The 14,449-nt window shown below is 39.2% G+C and overlaps 1 protein-coding gene across 1 annotated transcript in view; it reads left to right on the top strand.

The window, feature by feature from the left end:
• EPB41L4A (erythrocyte membrane protein band 4.1 like 4A) overlaps positions 1-14,449 on the top strand; it is a 118,224-nt gene that overhangs the window by 82,173 nt on the left and 21,602 nt on the right. The window contains exons 13-16 of the mRNA XM_063181167.1: positions 4,236-4,317; positions 8,931-9,014; positions 11,196-11,309; positions 13,770-13,817. Of these exons, the coding sequence (XP_063037237.1) occupies positions 4,236-4,317; positions 8,931-9,014; positions 11,196-11,309; positions 13,770-13,817 (328 nt within the window). The remainder of the gene's footprint in view (positions 1-4,235; positions 4,318-8,930; positions 9,015-11,195; positions 11,310-13,769; positions 13,818-14,449) is intronic.

The following is a 14,449-nucleotide window of genomic DNA, read 5'->3' as shown; positions in this document are numbered from 1 at the left end:
ACATATGATAGTCTATTGCATTAAATAAATCTGCCTCTTTTTACCTAAAGTTGTTCTTAGATGTAACAAAGTCCATTTCACACAATGAATCAAGACTATTTGGCATATTTTAACCATCATTTACTTCAATATATTATCCCAATGTAGGTTTTATTTTGTAGACTATTTTTAATCTTGCAAATTTACCTGGTGCTCTAATAAGTTTTACAGGTTATGTAAAAGTTTCCCTGACTAAAATATTTGAGAAAATTAAATTACATTTCTTCTTAAATTGAATACTCCTTTTTCATAGTGACATTATGCAGATGGTCATCATTGATGGCTAGTCCTTTGTTCTTCATTTTCTGTTTGTAATATAGTATATTAAGGCTAAATATTACTTGTCCAACATTTTAAACAGGGTTATTTCAGTTAACATGTATTATATCATAAGGTATTTTCAGTCAAATACACCTTTAATTAGGATCTAGCTAGATGAAGTCTTATAATTTAATTTTTTTGGGTAAAAGTCAGGTTTCCATTTACCTCCCCAAATCCAACAACAGTTCACAAATAGCTTGTATGAAATAACTTCCTTTCACCTTTTCTGAGTTCAGCATCTTTCCTCATCTGCTTTCCCTTTTTATCTTTTCTTAAGACTGCAAAGTGAAATGTGTTAAAGGCTTCATTTTTGCACTCACTGCAATTAGCCATTTTGATTTTTTTAGTATTTTTTTAATCTATTGGTACCAGTGATGGGAACAGCCACAGCAGTGGCTTTGGGGGCAGTTAGAACTCAATGAATGATTGCAGCATATAATACCATCATTGCCTCCATCAGATAAGTGTCTATGAAGTGCTAAAACCTCTAACCTCTGACATCTAAATAAAACCCTTCTCCTTGTTGCTTCTTTTTGTGTACATGTTCTGGTGTTATAAACATAGTATGTGCTTTTTATATATTTTTTCTGTCACCTGAAGGTAGAGGTTAGTTATTATCTCTAGCAGAGCTGAGCAATAATGTTTGTCTCATTGGTCCACTAGAGTGCCCTGAAGTCCTTAGGACTGCATGCACTTGGTGAACTCTGGGTCAAGAGCTGGAGCAGGTGCCAGCCAAGACAATGATAGAAAATATTGTTTCTGTTTCCAGTAAAAATATTTGTGGTTTAATATCAAGATTGAAGGAGATGATACTGTCAACAGAGAGAAACTATTTCTTGTGTATACAAGCCACTGCTGTAGATTTCTTCCCCTGAGAGGATGAACAGTGCAGACCTTTTGGCTTTATCATGGCAGAATATTTTCTTAGAATACAGAATGCCATGGTTTAAAATGTAGTAACCTCTGTTTTGTCACTTGTTTGATACATTTCATATTTCAGTTGTTCTACAGCTAGTGCAAAAATCGTATCAGGGAACTTTATTGGCTATGATTTTATATTAGATCTAGACTGTGTTCTTACAGTAGCACATAGGGGGTTTTTTGCTATATGTTTAGGCTGGTATTCAAGTTGGTATTCATTTAAAGATAGAGTTTTTTTGTTTTGTTCTGTCAAGTCTTGTGAGTGAGATAAGAGTAACTTCATTTGTTTGCTTGTTTTGCCCCTTTCATGTGAGTGAGAATTACAGTTGCATTTTGCTCTACTTGCAAATAATAAACTCAAACATGGAACAAGATCTCTTGTTGTTCTGTTACACTGTCTTAGGGCCTGACTGATAATATTCAGTGTTCACCACATACAGTGAAAATGTTCATTATTCTTTTGGCTGAGCACTGAACATGAAAAGCTCCTTGGGAACATCCTCTCAGGACAAACACTGATGTGACCACACCTGTTGCTGTGATTCTGAGTTTATTCAGAGGTGGAAAACATGTTGCTTAGGGTTTTTTGTTGTTTGGTAGCTGAGGACTTGGTTTGTCCCTGCCTTTGCATGTGGGGTAGTTGTATAAACAATTGTAAAATAAGTGTTTAGAAGCCAGGCAGAGAACTGGGTGTGAGTATTACAATTACAGTACTGTCGGTATTGTGATATTCCCTAAACAATCACATTTTGCCACAGATGCCTCTCACTGCCCTGCTGGTAGCTGTGATAGGTATAGGTGTTGGTCTGGCCCAGTTAAAATATTTTCCCTGAGAATTGTAAAATTGGATTTGAAAGTTAGATTTTTGAGAGAATGGATCTTGAGGTGATTTTAACTGTTTCCCAATTTATGTACTTCGAGCTTTATACTTTGAAGTTTACTTAATATCCAATGTTTGGTAAAAGGATGGGTGTGACTGCTTCCGCATTTCAGTCATGGGGCGTGAGATGAACAAACTCTTGAGGCTACAGGCTTAGAAACTATTAAGAAAAACAGCCCTTATCACAGAGTAGGCTGTACTGGTGTAGACATATGAAAGTCTATTGATTTTTGTAGGCTCACAGTAGCCCAGGGTGCAAAGCATGAGCTCTTACTGCATGTTTTCCATTTGGTTGCACTATCTGCTGCTTTTATGATTCAGTTTAAACACAAACACTGCTTCTTGATAATGTCAGTGAAGTGGCTTTACCTGATAAGAAACAGGCATGACAAGCTAACTAACTTGCCAGGCTGATATGGTTTTGGACATTTGAGTTTTTAAAAATGTAATAGTTGGCTTGAATTGAATGAACAAATCAGCGTTAATATAGCTGTAAAAGGGAATTAAGTTAAGAATTAACTTCATTGGAAAAGTTCAGCGCAGTGCACTCAATCCTGAGAGTACCTTTTCCAGCCAAATGTAAACAACCAGGGAAACTGGCCACGAATGAGATGTCAAGATTTCTGCTTAAGGTATTTTTGAGAGGCCTGTAACCTTGGCAAGCAAGAAGCACCAATATACTTAAGTTTTGCAATGGGGTTGGTGTTTGGACAGTATTTTTGGAGTCTGCTTTTTTATATTAGATAATTATATCATACAGAGATATAAGCTGGTGGAACAGTACTGTAGTAAGTAAAAGATATACCAGGTGGAACATACTTGGAGACAATCATTACAATTTCTGTAGGTGTGGACAGAAAACTCCTGATTAACCCACCATGGCCTGACACCCAGAGGTGATTGGGCGCCTGCAGAATGGTAAGGATATTACCTAACATAGCAAACAATCACTTCTGGAGGTGTCTATTACTTCTATATCATCTGACCCTTGACTGTTCTTCTAGCAGCTGTTTCACTGCTGTGGTATGTTTTGGAGAGCAAGTTTTTATTACTCCATTAAGTGACAAAGACTTTCTGTGACTTAATTGAAAACTGCCTCACAGAAGAATATGTGAAGTACTGAGATAAATTCCTTTGTTTGAAAAAGTCATGTATTTACTGATGTCTGCAGATAACTGGCAACTCTAACCTGTAAGAGAACCAATTGATGAGCAGAAAGAAAGGCATCAGAAAATCGCAAGTATTTATATTGGGGTAGGGTCCAGAGACTTTGTATGCCAAAGGGGTGGTATAGGAAGTTGAAGGAGATTGTGAAGAAATCTTTTCTCTGAGGCTGAGGGGAAAACTTACCATGCAAAATCTTTTCACAGCTTAAATTAAGATATCACATTTTTGTTTTAGCCAGTCAAAATGGCTTGGGGTTTTTACTACTATATTAACAACATTGTGATGCTGTTGGTTTTGTCCAGAGGACATCATATTATAATCTTCAATCTATTTAATTATCTTCAAGGAACATGCTCAGAATCCCGTCTAGAGGAGGTCTACATCAATAATGATATTGTTTTGTTGTTCTACTTGACATCTGTTTCTATAGATGGTAACAATTTTGTAAGAAATGTCTGAAATTGCCAATTAGGTGGAAACACAATGTGTGAACTGAAGGGAAATTACAGATTGATATTAACAGCATGGCATGGAAACTGAAATCATGGCACCAGCAGGAATCAAACTGTTTTCTCCTCACACCTTTATTCTCATTGCTGACTGAGCAGGGAATTTCCTTCTGTTGATGGTGGCAGAGTATCTCTTGGAGAACAACTGCTTCAGACTTCTCTGTCTTATGTGGAAGAGTAATGAATGTGCTTCATGTTAATGTGTCCTGGTACAACTAGAAATAAGGCTAAGACACAAAGGTGTGAACCTTACACACCTTTAACAAGATGAGCATGTGCCAGATATTTTGTGTCTTATTTTATCTCTCATGCTGCCCTGTAGGTGATTATGCTGAGTAGGTGTGCAAATATTTATGCTACAGGATTCAACTATTTTGGGCTTTTATATTTTTTTCCAGGTTCTAGGAACATGAGCCAGATTACAACAAATGGGGAAAATGAAGGAACTACCAAAATTATTGCACCTTCTCCAGTAAAAAGGTATGTAGACCCACATTTCCTTACAGCTTTTAAGAGATTATAGAATGCATTGGATAGAGGAACATATTTAGTAATCATTACTATTAGTTTATTCTGCCCTTGAGTTCAGGACCATCTGATCATCTGCTGACAAAGGTCAGAGAGTGTTGCCAAGTATTTATTTTTATAAAACCCTGATCTTCCAATCAGTGCAGAACAGGGATTTCAGGTGACACATGGTTTGAAAACCCATAAATCAGCACAAGTTAATGGGAAGGCAGACAGTCTCAGGTTTAAATAGGAAAAAAACAGGTAGGGTCCAGAGACTTTGTATGCCAAAGGGGTGGTATAGGAAGTTGAAGGAGATTGTGAAGAAATCTTTTCTCTGAGGCTGAGGGGAAAACTTACCATGCAAAATCTTTTCACAGCTTAAATTAAGACATCACATTTTTGTTTTAGCCAGTCAAAATGGCTTGGGGTTTTTACTACTATATTAACAACATTGTGATGCTGTTGATTTTGTCCAGAGGACATCATATTATAATCTTCAATCTATTTAATTATCTTCAAGGAACATGCTCAGAATCCCGTCTAGAGGAGGTCTACATCAATAATGATATTGTTTTGTTGTTCTACTTGACATCTGTTTCTATAGATGGTAACAATTTTGTAAGAAATGTCTGAAAGTGCATTGGTCAGGGTAGTCCTGTGAAGTCCTATTAGTCTCTCCCCTGGGAGCTGTGGGCTGGCTGTCAGAGCCCTCAGATCATGCGCCTTCTGTCTTTGAACAGGGCAAGATTGGCTGTGTGTGGCAGGGAGGGGCTTGGCATGGAGTCCCTTCCAGCAGGTTTGTTAATCTTGCAGTGAGTGCCCATTAGACTGTTCAAATTATAGGAAAAATCAGGTACCAATCATGTTTGTTCCTGATCGTAGGAGTAGTGAATTGCCAGGGGTCCCCTGGACTTGTGTGGTCTGCTGTGTCTAATTTATCAATGTTGAAGTGCACATCTCTGCTTATTAAGCATATCTGAAAGGAAGATGTAAGGATCAGATTCAGAAATGCGTTTGTATCCCCACCTCTAATTTTAGGTGGAATTTATGTGCCCGAATCAGAAGAAGAGTGATTTTACAAAAGAATGAGTCAAAACCACTGTACCTAACCTTTGCTTAATTGCCTGGATATCTGTCTCTGCATGCTTGGCAATCCTGACAGCTGGGTATTTTTCCTGACTGAGTAACCCTTAACTGGGCTTACCTATGCATTGAGGCTGTTGGCTTCACAAACTAGTTATCTGGACTGAACTCTGAAAAAGGATCTAAAAGATGTACTGCAAATACTTGGTGGATAGTATTCTCTATTGCCTAACATTTAGAACAGTTGACTTCCAAAAGAAAAGTTGAGCTAAATTGCTTTCTCATTTTGAGGGAAATTGAATCCACTATTCCAGCCCTTAGAAAATAATGCTAACTGTGTGTTTTAAAAAGTTTATGATTGCCACTTGATCATGCTGAAGCTAAACTATTAAGTAGAAAAGAATACAGAGGTTAAAAAATGCATGAAAGGAAGGCACAAAGAGGATGGATCCAGGTTCTTTACAGTGTTGTCCATGGACAGGACCTGGTGGGCACACACTGAAACACAGGAGATTCCCTCTGAATGTCAGGAAAAATTTTTCCCTGTGCAGATGACTGAGCACTGGCAAAGGTTGTCCATAACTGTGGCGGCATCTCCTTCCTTGGAGAGAATACCACAGCTGTCTGGGAGCAGTTCTGGGCAACTGAGTCTGGGTCACCCTGCTGGAGCAGGCAGCTGGACCAGATGACATTCCGAGGACCCTGATGGCCCCACCATTGTGTTGTTCTGTGATTTGTTAGGAGAAAGAAAGATATAAAACAAAAGGTACCATTATTCCACAGCACAGAGCTCATTGTTTTAGGAGGCATGGGAGTCCTTTACTACAGAATTTTTAACAATGAGCTGTTCAAAAGAAATGGATAGACAGGTTTTAGACAAAGAACCAGAATAAGTAGCTCTCAATATGACAGCTTCAAGGTTACTGAGTTTAGTTTCTTGACAGATTAACCTTGACAGATTAAAAGCAGTTCACAGGCAGATTCTTACTGAGTCATGTTTTAGACAATGTTAGTCACTTCCAGAAAAAAAAAAAAAGATGTTGGAAATTGGTTTTCCATTTAGGATTTGATTTGTTTTTCTCTGTGTCTCTATCTGCACATGAAAAACACCTTTTGGGTCTACCAGGCATCATGTATGTGAGAGGTAGCACACAAAATTTATGTAGCGCTTACGGTTTGGAAGTTTGCTCCATCCTGTGTAATTCTTGCATTAATTGTTAGTGATGCTTGCGGAGCATCTTTCAGTAGTGTTCACAAGCTGAGTTTTCATATTTAACATCTAATTCACTGTTGAGATCTATAGTCAATCACTTCTGTGTAAGTGGTATAAACTCAAATCATAAAAACCCTCCAATGAATCTCACTTGACATTCACATCCTAACTCTTTCACATACTTTTAATGAACTGAGTACCTTTTGCTACTGCATTCCTGGAGATACTGCTGGTATTTGAAGCGCTGCCATGGTCTAGCTTTCTGTCTGTGAAGTGTGTGTCTGCTCAAAATGAATAATGACTTGGGAATTTAGTGCATTAAATTCACCTCCCAGGTACAATTTCTTTCTCCTTTTAAGATTTGAAAACAGAATTCGCAGTTAAGTTCAGCCTAGGTAGCAGTATACGCTGTGCTAATCAATTTCTTTCTGCAGTGTGGGACAGAAATGTATTTATGTGGGTTACTTGCTCAGTCTGTAGTAAGTATATATTTTTAAGCCTGGGAATAGATTGCATGCATCCATGAGTCAATAATTAATGGGTGCAGTATTAAGAAAATTGTTTACCTGATAAGGTGTAATTTAATTTCTTTTCCTTACTGTAGCTGACTTACTGTAGCTTTGCATTTTGTTCACTCTGTGAAAATTAAATTATTAACTCAGTGACCTGTAGTAACCAAAGGCTGAGGTTAAAAGTGGATTAGTGAGTTAAGTAGCCACGTTTCCTTTATAAAGCTGAGTCTGTCACCTCCTGCTCTGGGGAAAGAACTCCCAGCTTATATCCTCCTCTCTGTAAGCAACTGTAAAGCTTCTATTTTTCCTGCTTGAGTTGCACTTTGTAACTATATGGTGTATTAATGACTGTACGGGGTTGCCGTCAGTAGTACTTGATGATCTTAGTGGAAATCAGTGTGGCTGCCTTGTTCTGTCTCAGGTGCACTGCAGGAAAAGAGCTCTAGAGATGGTGCTGCAGGAAAAGCTCTGCCAAGCTTTTGGACAGCGGTGTGCTTCAGCTAAGAGCCACTTCCCAGCATTTGAAGTGCAATTATCTGGGAGCATTAATGGGTCAGAAGCTGTAAAACATGACATGTGAGAATGATAGGAATAAAGGAAGAATTGGAGCATACTGCTTTCTCCCGCCATCCCCATAGGTATGGTGGGAGACTGGTTACAAATGCTGACATAGCTCTCAAGCCAGGTGACTGTTCTGTTATTTCGCCTTGCAGCAGTCAGTGAAGTCAGCTCTTTCACAAAAATGTCTTTCTGGCAAAAATAAAACCCAAGGCTTTACTGGGGAGGGTATGAGAAGGATATGCTACTCTGCGAACCTATGAACCTGTGATCTGTCATGCTTTGAATAGTTTTCATCACCCCTGACTTTGTTGCTCCCATTTTAAAGTATGTACTGTACACCTGGAAAGATGGTAGAGAAATACGATAAGGATAACCTGAGGTATGTGGTGACTCCCGTACTGGGAGAGATTAAATAGTCTGGTTCTTTCACTTGGAAAAGGGATCAGACAGTTAAAAATGTGCAAAAAAAAAAAAAGGGGGGTGGAGTTTTTGATTTAGGGAGCTATCGTTCATAGCTGTTTGTTTTTATTTATTTCTTTTTATAATCACAGAAACAGTCAGGAACAAGAGATTGAAGTTTTGAACCAGGCGGAAGTTTTGAGATAACATTAAATAATTGTTTATGTCATAGCCAGATACTGGAATATTCTCCACTAGCCACTATTTATGACAAAAATTAAAAAATGTTCTAAAGGTATTTAAGTAAACCCGTGGAAAAAAAGTTTCATTTAGAGCTTTGTAAAGTAAAAAGGATGTAAAGGCTCTGATTCAATAATCTTTTAACTGCATATTATGGAAGACTATGAGATGATGCTGTATGTTTGCCCTACTGTTAGACTTCTTGCTTAAGTGTCTGCTCATGTTTATTTGGAGACAGGATTACCTGTTTTTCTGACTCAGTGCTGCCACAATTATGAGGTTGCAGAGATTATTTTTCTCTCTCTTTCTTTTCTCTTTTTTTTCCCCTTCTCCTCCTTATGTTTGCTCTTTATGGGAGTGACTTTTCAACATAGGAGCTCTTTTCCCTCTTTCACATGACAAATAAGTAACTATATGCCAGGGTGGATCTCTCTAATAACTGTATGTCTTTAAAATTAAATTTTAAGTGGTCAGTATAAAAGAAAATGTGATCTGTGTACAATGTGTACAACGTTTTGAGTAGTTTTTTTTTTTTTAATATACATACATGTGTATTTGTCTGTACTCTTATTTAGCTTTAAAAAGATGAAAAATGAAAACAGTCCAGAAACACAAAGAAATAAAACCAGCGCTCCATGGGAGGAAAATGGCCCACAAAGGTAAGGCAAGACTTGATGTCTTAGGTATTGTGCATCATGCCACAGCAGAAGGTTGAAGGTTATTAATATAATATATTAATGAGTTATTTGATTTGCAATATATATGTATTGCATGTAAGCAGATAGGTTCTTTCATGGATAAATGAACAGTTAAAAATTAAGAAAGTATGTGTAAGACAAGGTAGCCAGTGATTGAATGTCAGCAGTGGCTTTTTACAGAGATCTGTTCATAGACCTCTGATACTTAGAATATTTGTCAAAGAATTTGAAAAAGGGGTAATAAAGTTAGGCGATGATACAAAATTGTTTAGGATAGTGAGAAATTTGTCTGTGAAGAGTGGCAGAAAGACTCTTAATGTGACAGATTATGTGTCTTAATGTGGATTCTGTTGAGTCAAAAAATGTAAAGAGAGATACATAAGGACAAAAAAAAAAACAACCCTAGATTACTGGGTAATATGAAGAGCTATGAAATGATGATGGATAACAAAGAAAACATCAGCTGTGTAGCAATCAGTAAAACAATTAGCAATTAGTAGTAAAGCAAGAGGACAGAATTATGCCATTATATAAATTGGTGGATCACATTTTGCAAGCATTTCTGATGTTCCTGTTTCTCAGGAAAAGGCATAGGCTTTGAGACAAGCAGCAAAGGTGATCAAAAATGTGAAAGGCTCTGCAGTAAATCTGTACAAGGAGCAAGGGCACAGGCAGAAAGGAATCTTCCTTCAGAATGTAAAAGAGGGAATTTCAGGGTATGACGTATAGAAAATCAAGAGTCATACTGAGAAAAGAGGAAACTACCAGGACTCTATTTTTCCAGTAAAAGAACTAAGGATCTTCAGGTGAAGCTATTGAAGGTGGTTTAAAAGGCAGTCAGTAGTGACTCACCAGGAGTGGGAGACCTGTGGTCCTCCTTTGAGAGGAGGTGAATTCCTGAGGGAAGCTGGATGAGTCATGGAACAAAAATCCTGAAGGGCTTGTGGAGACAGAGGTGCAGCAGCTGGCTCAGTAGGTCCCCTGGTCTGGGAATGGTGTGGGACTCAGGGAACACTGGGGAGCTGCCTTCAGGGTTTTGCTTCCTGTAGGTGGCTAATAACAGCTGCTGTTGGAAACAGGCTACTGGACGAGATAGCACGTACAGTGTAATCCAAAATGATCCTACCTTTCTGTGATAATTCAGATCTATACCTGATGTGTCATTTGGTGTACCCTAATGATTTACCCCTTGTGCTCCTTCTGTAAACAGCAGCAGTTTCTAGAGTGAGAACAAAGCAGTGAGCAAATATTCTTTTGCTACACTCCTTTCTTTGGTTATATTTAGAAAAATGGTGTCATCTTGTCACTTTATGTCTCCAGTGTTTCAATTGCTCTCAGGACAGCAGGAGGTTTGATCTTGCAGAAGGCAAACAATGGTAGGATTGAGTTTTTGCAAAACTATTATTTCTAAAGCACTATGCAGGTTTACACACATAAGAAGGCTGGATGTTGCACAGAGGCTTTCACAGCTCTTAATAATTCTCATTGAGATGAGCTGCGGGAACTTTTCACCTTTGCAGAGCAGTGCTGTAATCAGCTGTGTGCAGAGGTAGATGAAGAAGAATGGATTAAATTTGAAGGTCAGAGGCTTTTAGGAAAGCAGAAAGAAATCTGGAGCTTGGAACACCTCCATACCGTTGGCAGAGATTTGTGTGGATGAACAGAAGAGAAATGGAGATAGAATTGTTTCATGTTCCCAAGCATCAGCTCTGTGATGAAAACAAATGTCATGACAAAACATGGGAAGTGTTCATACTTACATCCATGGAAAACAGGAAGAATATCTAGCTCTGGGTTGGATACGCCGTACTAAAGCACAGAAAATTTATTATGGTAAAAGAATATTAATGAGCTAAAATCTATATTTGTAATCTTAGAGTTGTTGATCTGGCAACACTAAGAGGTCTCTCTCCTACATTTCAAGGTTCAGTGTGAAGAATTTATTGCTAGAAAGCAGTGCTATCTGCATTTACATAGAACACCCACTAACACCCAGAAAAGCGCACATAGCCAAATGCTCACCTGTACGTGAGTGTGTGCGTGCGTGCATGGATCTGTTCATTTTTGTGAGCTGAATCTCAGCTGGCCTAACTGCCCTGGAAAATTTAAAGCTGACTCTTTGCTCTTCCTTTTTAACCTTAGTGGACTGTATAATTCTGCCAGTGACCGCAATAAATCACCAAAGTTTCCTTACTCTCGCCGAAGGAACCCATCTGGTGGCAGTGAGAATGAGTCTGGGCAGCCAGTTCGGAGGAGGTAAGAGCCTCATGATTAACTACTGCCAGCTTTTCTGTGTAGAAACTGGAGGTCCTGCATGCTCAGTGCTCAGCTCGTGGAGGCACAGCTGCGTCTTGGGAAAGGGGATATTCCAGGGGCCAGTAAAAAAAACCTACCTGCTATTTAAAAAAAACACCCAAGCAAGAGCACCGCAGCTGTTTTTGGAAAGGAAGCTTTGGTCAGGTTGTTAGCTTGTGTGCTATTGTGGGAAATGATGTTAAAAATGTGAAAAGTTGCATTATTGGCATGGCAAGATTCCTTTAGTTACTGAAGCTCTTTTTGCCTGGTGAATGAAAGCACTGATGGATTTGCTTTCTTGCTTTGAGCTTCCAAAGCGGTGTTTTAAGTGCATTTCCTTATTTTAACTGCCCCAAGGATTACACAAATGAGCCATAAAACTGTCTTCAACAGTCCCATATATGAACCACTTTGCGTTAGAAAGGATGCCAGCAAAAATACAACTAGTGAAAATTTCAGTTGGTACAAACTGAATGGAATGACTTAGAGGAGTAAAATAGAATGGGTGGAGATTCTGTGCTGTGTGTCCTTGAACATGTCCAAAAAGCAAATTACAGGGACAATTCTGAAGCAAAAGAGGATTGAGAAGACTGTGTGTTACCTGGGATGATTTGTCCTGCTGAGAAGCTGTTTTCATCACTGGGGCACTCTGCCTGGTGATGTGATCTGTTATCAAGTATAAACAAACACAGATACTGTGCCATATTCATTGCAGTCTTCTACAACTGCCTCAGGAGCCAGCACCTGAGAGTTACGTCTCTTTCTGACATCTCTGAAATGAGTACCTGTTTGGCCTTCAAAGCCAGAGCTGGCAAAGGGGTCTCTGACAATGCAGCTATATTGATGAGGAAATCCAATTTCATGTGGAGCTTTTATCCTTGTCAGGTTTCTGAACTGTTTCAGACCTTTTATCTGCCATTAGCTGTCTGGGACAGCAGAGAAGAAACTCACCCATAGTGCATGCTTAGTGACCTCAAATAAATCAGTGTAACTCTCAGGCAACAGAGTTATGTTTATTTGCTCTGTTGGATAGAGCCCTTGTAGGTGCTAACAGCAATGTGTTTCCTGAATGGGTTTTGTCATGTTTTAACCTCAGCCAAGTCCCCTCACTCACTCCTCTGCCAGCATGGAGAGAATCAGAAGGGTAGGGGATAGAAACCTTGTGAGTTGAGAAACAGAGCAAAAGCCACACACCCAAACAAAGCAAACCAAGGAATGAATCCCCTGCAAAAGCCACACACCCAAACAAAGCAAACCAAGGAATGAATCCTCTGCTTCCCATTGCTGAGCCGATGTTCAGCCATTTCCAGCAGAGCACAGCCCATCACACTAAGGGTGACTTGAGAGGACAAACACCATCAGCCCAAACATCCCCTCCTTCCTCCTCCTTCCCCCACTTTATACACAGAGCCTGATGCCACAAGGTCTGGAATATCCCTTTGGTCAGTTTGGGGTCACCTGTCCTGGCTGTGTCCCCTCCCAGCCACCCACACACCCCCAGCCTCCTCCCCAGTGTGGCCTTGGCTCTGCGCAGTCCCTGCTCGGCAATAACAAAAGCATTTCTATATTATCAACCCTGTGTTCAGCACAACCCCAAACTACAGCCCCATGCAATAACAAAAGCATTTCTATATTATCAACCCTGTGTTCAGCACAACCCCAAACTACAGCCCCATGCCTGCCACTGTGAAGAAAACTAACTCCACTGCAGTCAAAACCAGCACAGTTTTCCTGGTGCATTGCTAGCTTCGCTGTTAGAAGGGCTCTTTTGGCTTAGTAAAAACAAAAGAGTAGAGATGTGCAATGCAAAGATCTCTCATATCAAGGAAAGTGTTTGTGCACTGTGCAGCAGGAAATTGTTTTATCACCTGGGATTTGCATTGGGGTGATCTAGTCAGTGCACAGTCATGCCAATAGCAAATTTTCTCTTGAGCTACCACATGAACAAAATGTTTTTAAAGTCTTATCTCATATGTGAGACTGTGAAGACTGACAATGGTAGGTAGATTTTAACTTAATTATGCCTTCCTGAGTCTTGGTTTTATTCATGCACTTTCCTTTTCCAACTGTTAATAACAATAACTGTGCTGTTTATGCACCCTTTACTTGAGTTAAGAGGAAACCACCACACTCTGCTATGTTGGAAACAGTAGGAAACTCTAAAGACCAGCATGGTCTGGTTAATTTTGCAAGTCAAGGGTTTGCAATGAGACCTTAAATGGAATCATGCCTTCAAAGCTTATTGTAAAGGTGTCCTGAAGGGTTTAAAACAAGCACATGCCCTGTTTTCTCTGCCTGACATCATACTGGCAAAAAGAAATCCATCAAAAAATAAAACCCTTAGGGTTTTGTATGGGTAGTTCTGTGTATTTGTAATAAGTCACTCTATGACACTTCATTAAAACTTCCTTTATGTCACAGGAAAAATCAAAACAGTGGTGAAGATTCAGATTTAAAGCAAAGGAGAAGGTAAATATATGATCTATAGCACCTATGAAATGATACTGAAGGTACTGGTAATATTTTTGTTCACTGCATTCTCTTCTTTCCTTCTTCTCCCTCATCTTCCTAAATGTCTAAAAGGTTTGTTGTGTTATGACCTTTTTATTTTTTATTTCTTATCTTTTGCTTAAATGCTCTGTGGCGTAGCCTCATCACAGCAGAGTCTTGCAGCACATTGTTACTACCCCATGTCAGAAGCAGCTTGTGAAAATTTCCTAAGGGCTTATCTGCAACTTGAAAGTCAGTTCCAGAACTTCTAGCTTTTGGATTCTGTATCTGCAGATTTGTTTTTACTTCTCCAGCCTCCCTACCCACTTTTAATTAATCTGTTTTGCAAACAAGTGTGCTATCATCTGAGATGAATTGTCCTGCCAGAGGTAAGTGCGAAGGCATATGTAACTCCTGATGGTCCTCTTGCTGTCTTGTACATTTTTTGTCGATTTTTTCTTAAGCTTCTTCTCCCTGCCCCCATCTCCCATTTCAGACTTGACTAGTTTTTACATTTCAAATAAAATGCAGGTGTGAATTTGGTTGTGACCTTCAACAATCTCACCTTTTGACAGATTTTTGCCACATCTGCTTGTCATTACTCTGTTTAG

Source organism: Melospiza melodia, chromosome Z, assembly GCF_035770615.1.
Source record: "Melospiza melodia melodia isolate bMelMel2 chromosome Z, bMelMel2.pri, whole genome shotgun sequence".
NCBI lineage: Eukaryota > Metazoa > Chordata > Aves > Passeriformes > Passerellidae > Melospiza > Melospiza melodia.
The sequence above is the reverse complement of the archived record's forward strand: the minus strand, read 5'-3'. Positions and strand labels throughout refer to the sequence as shown.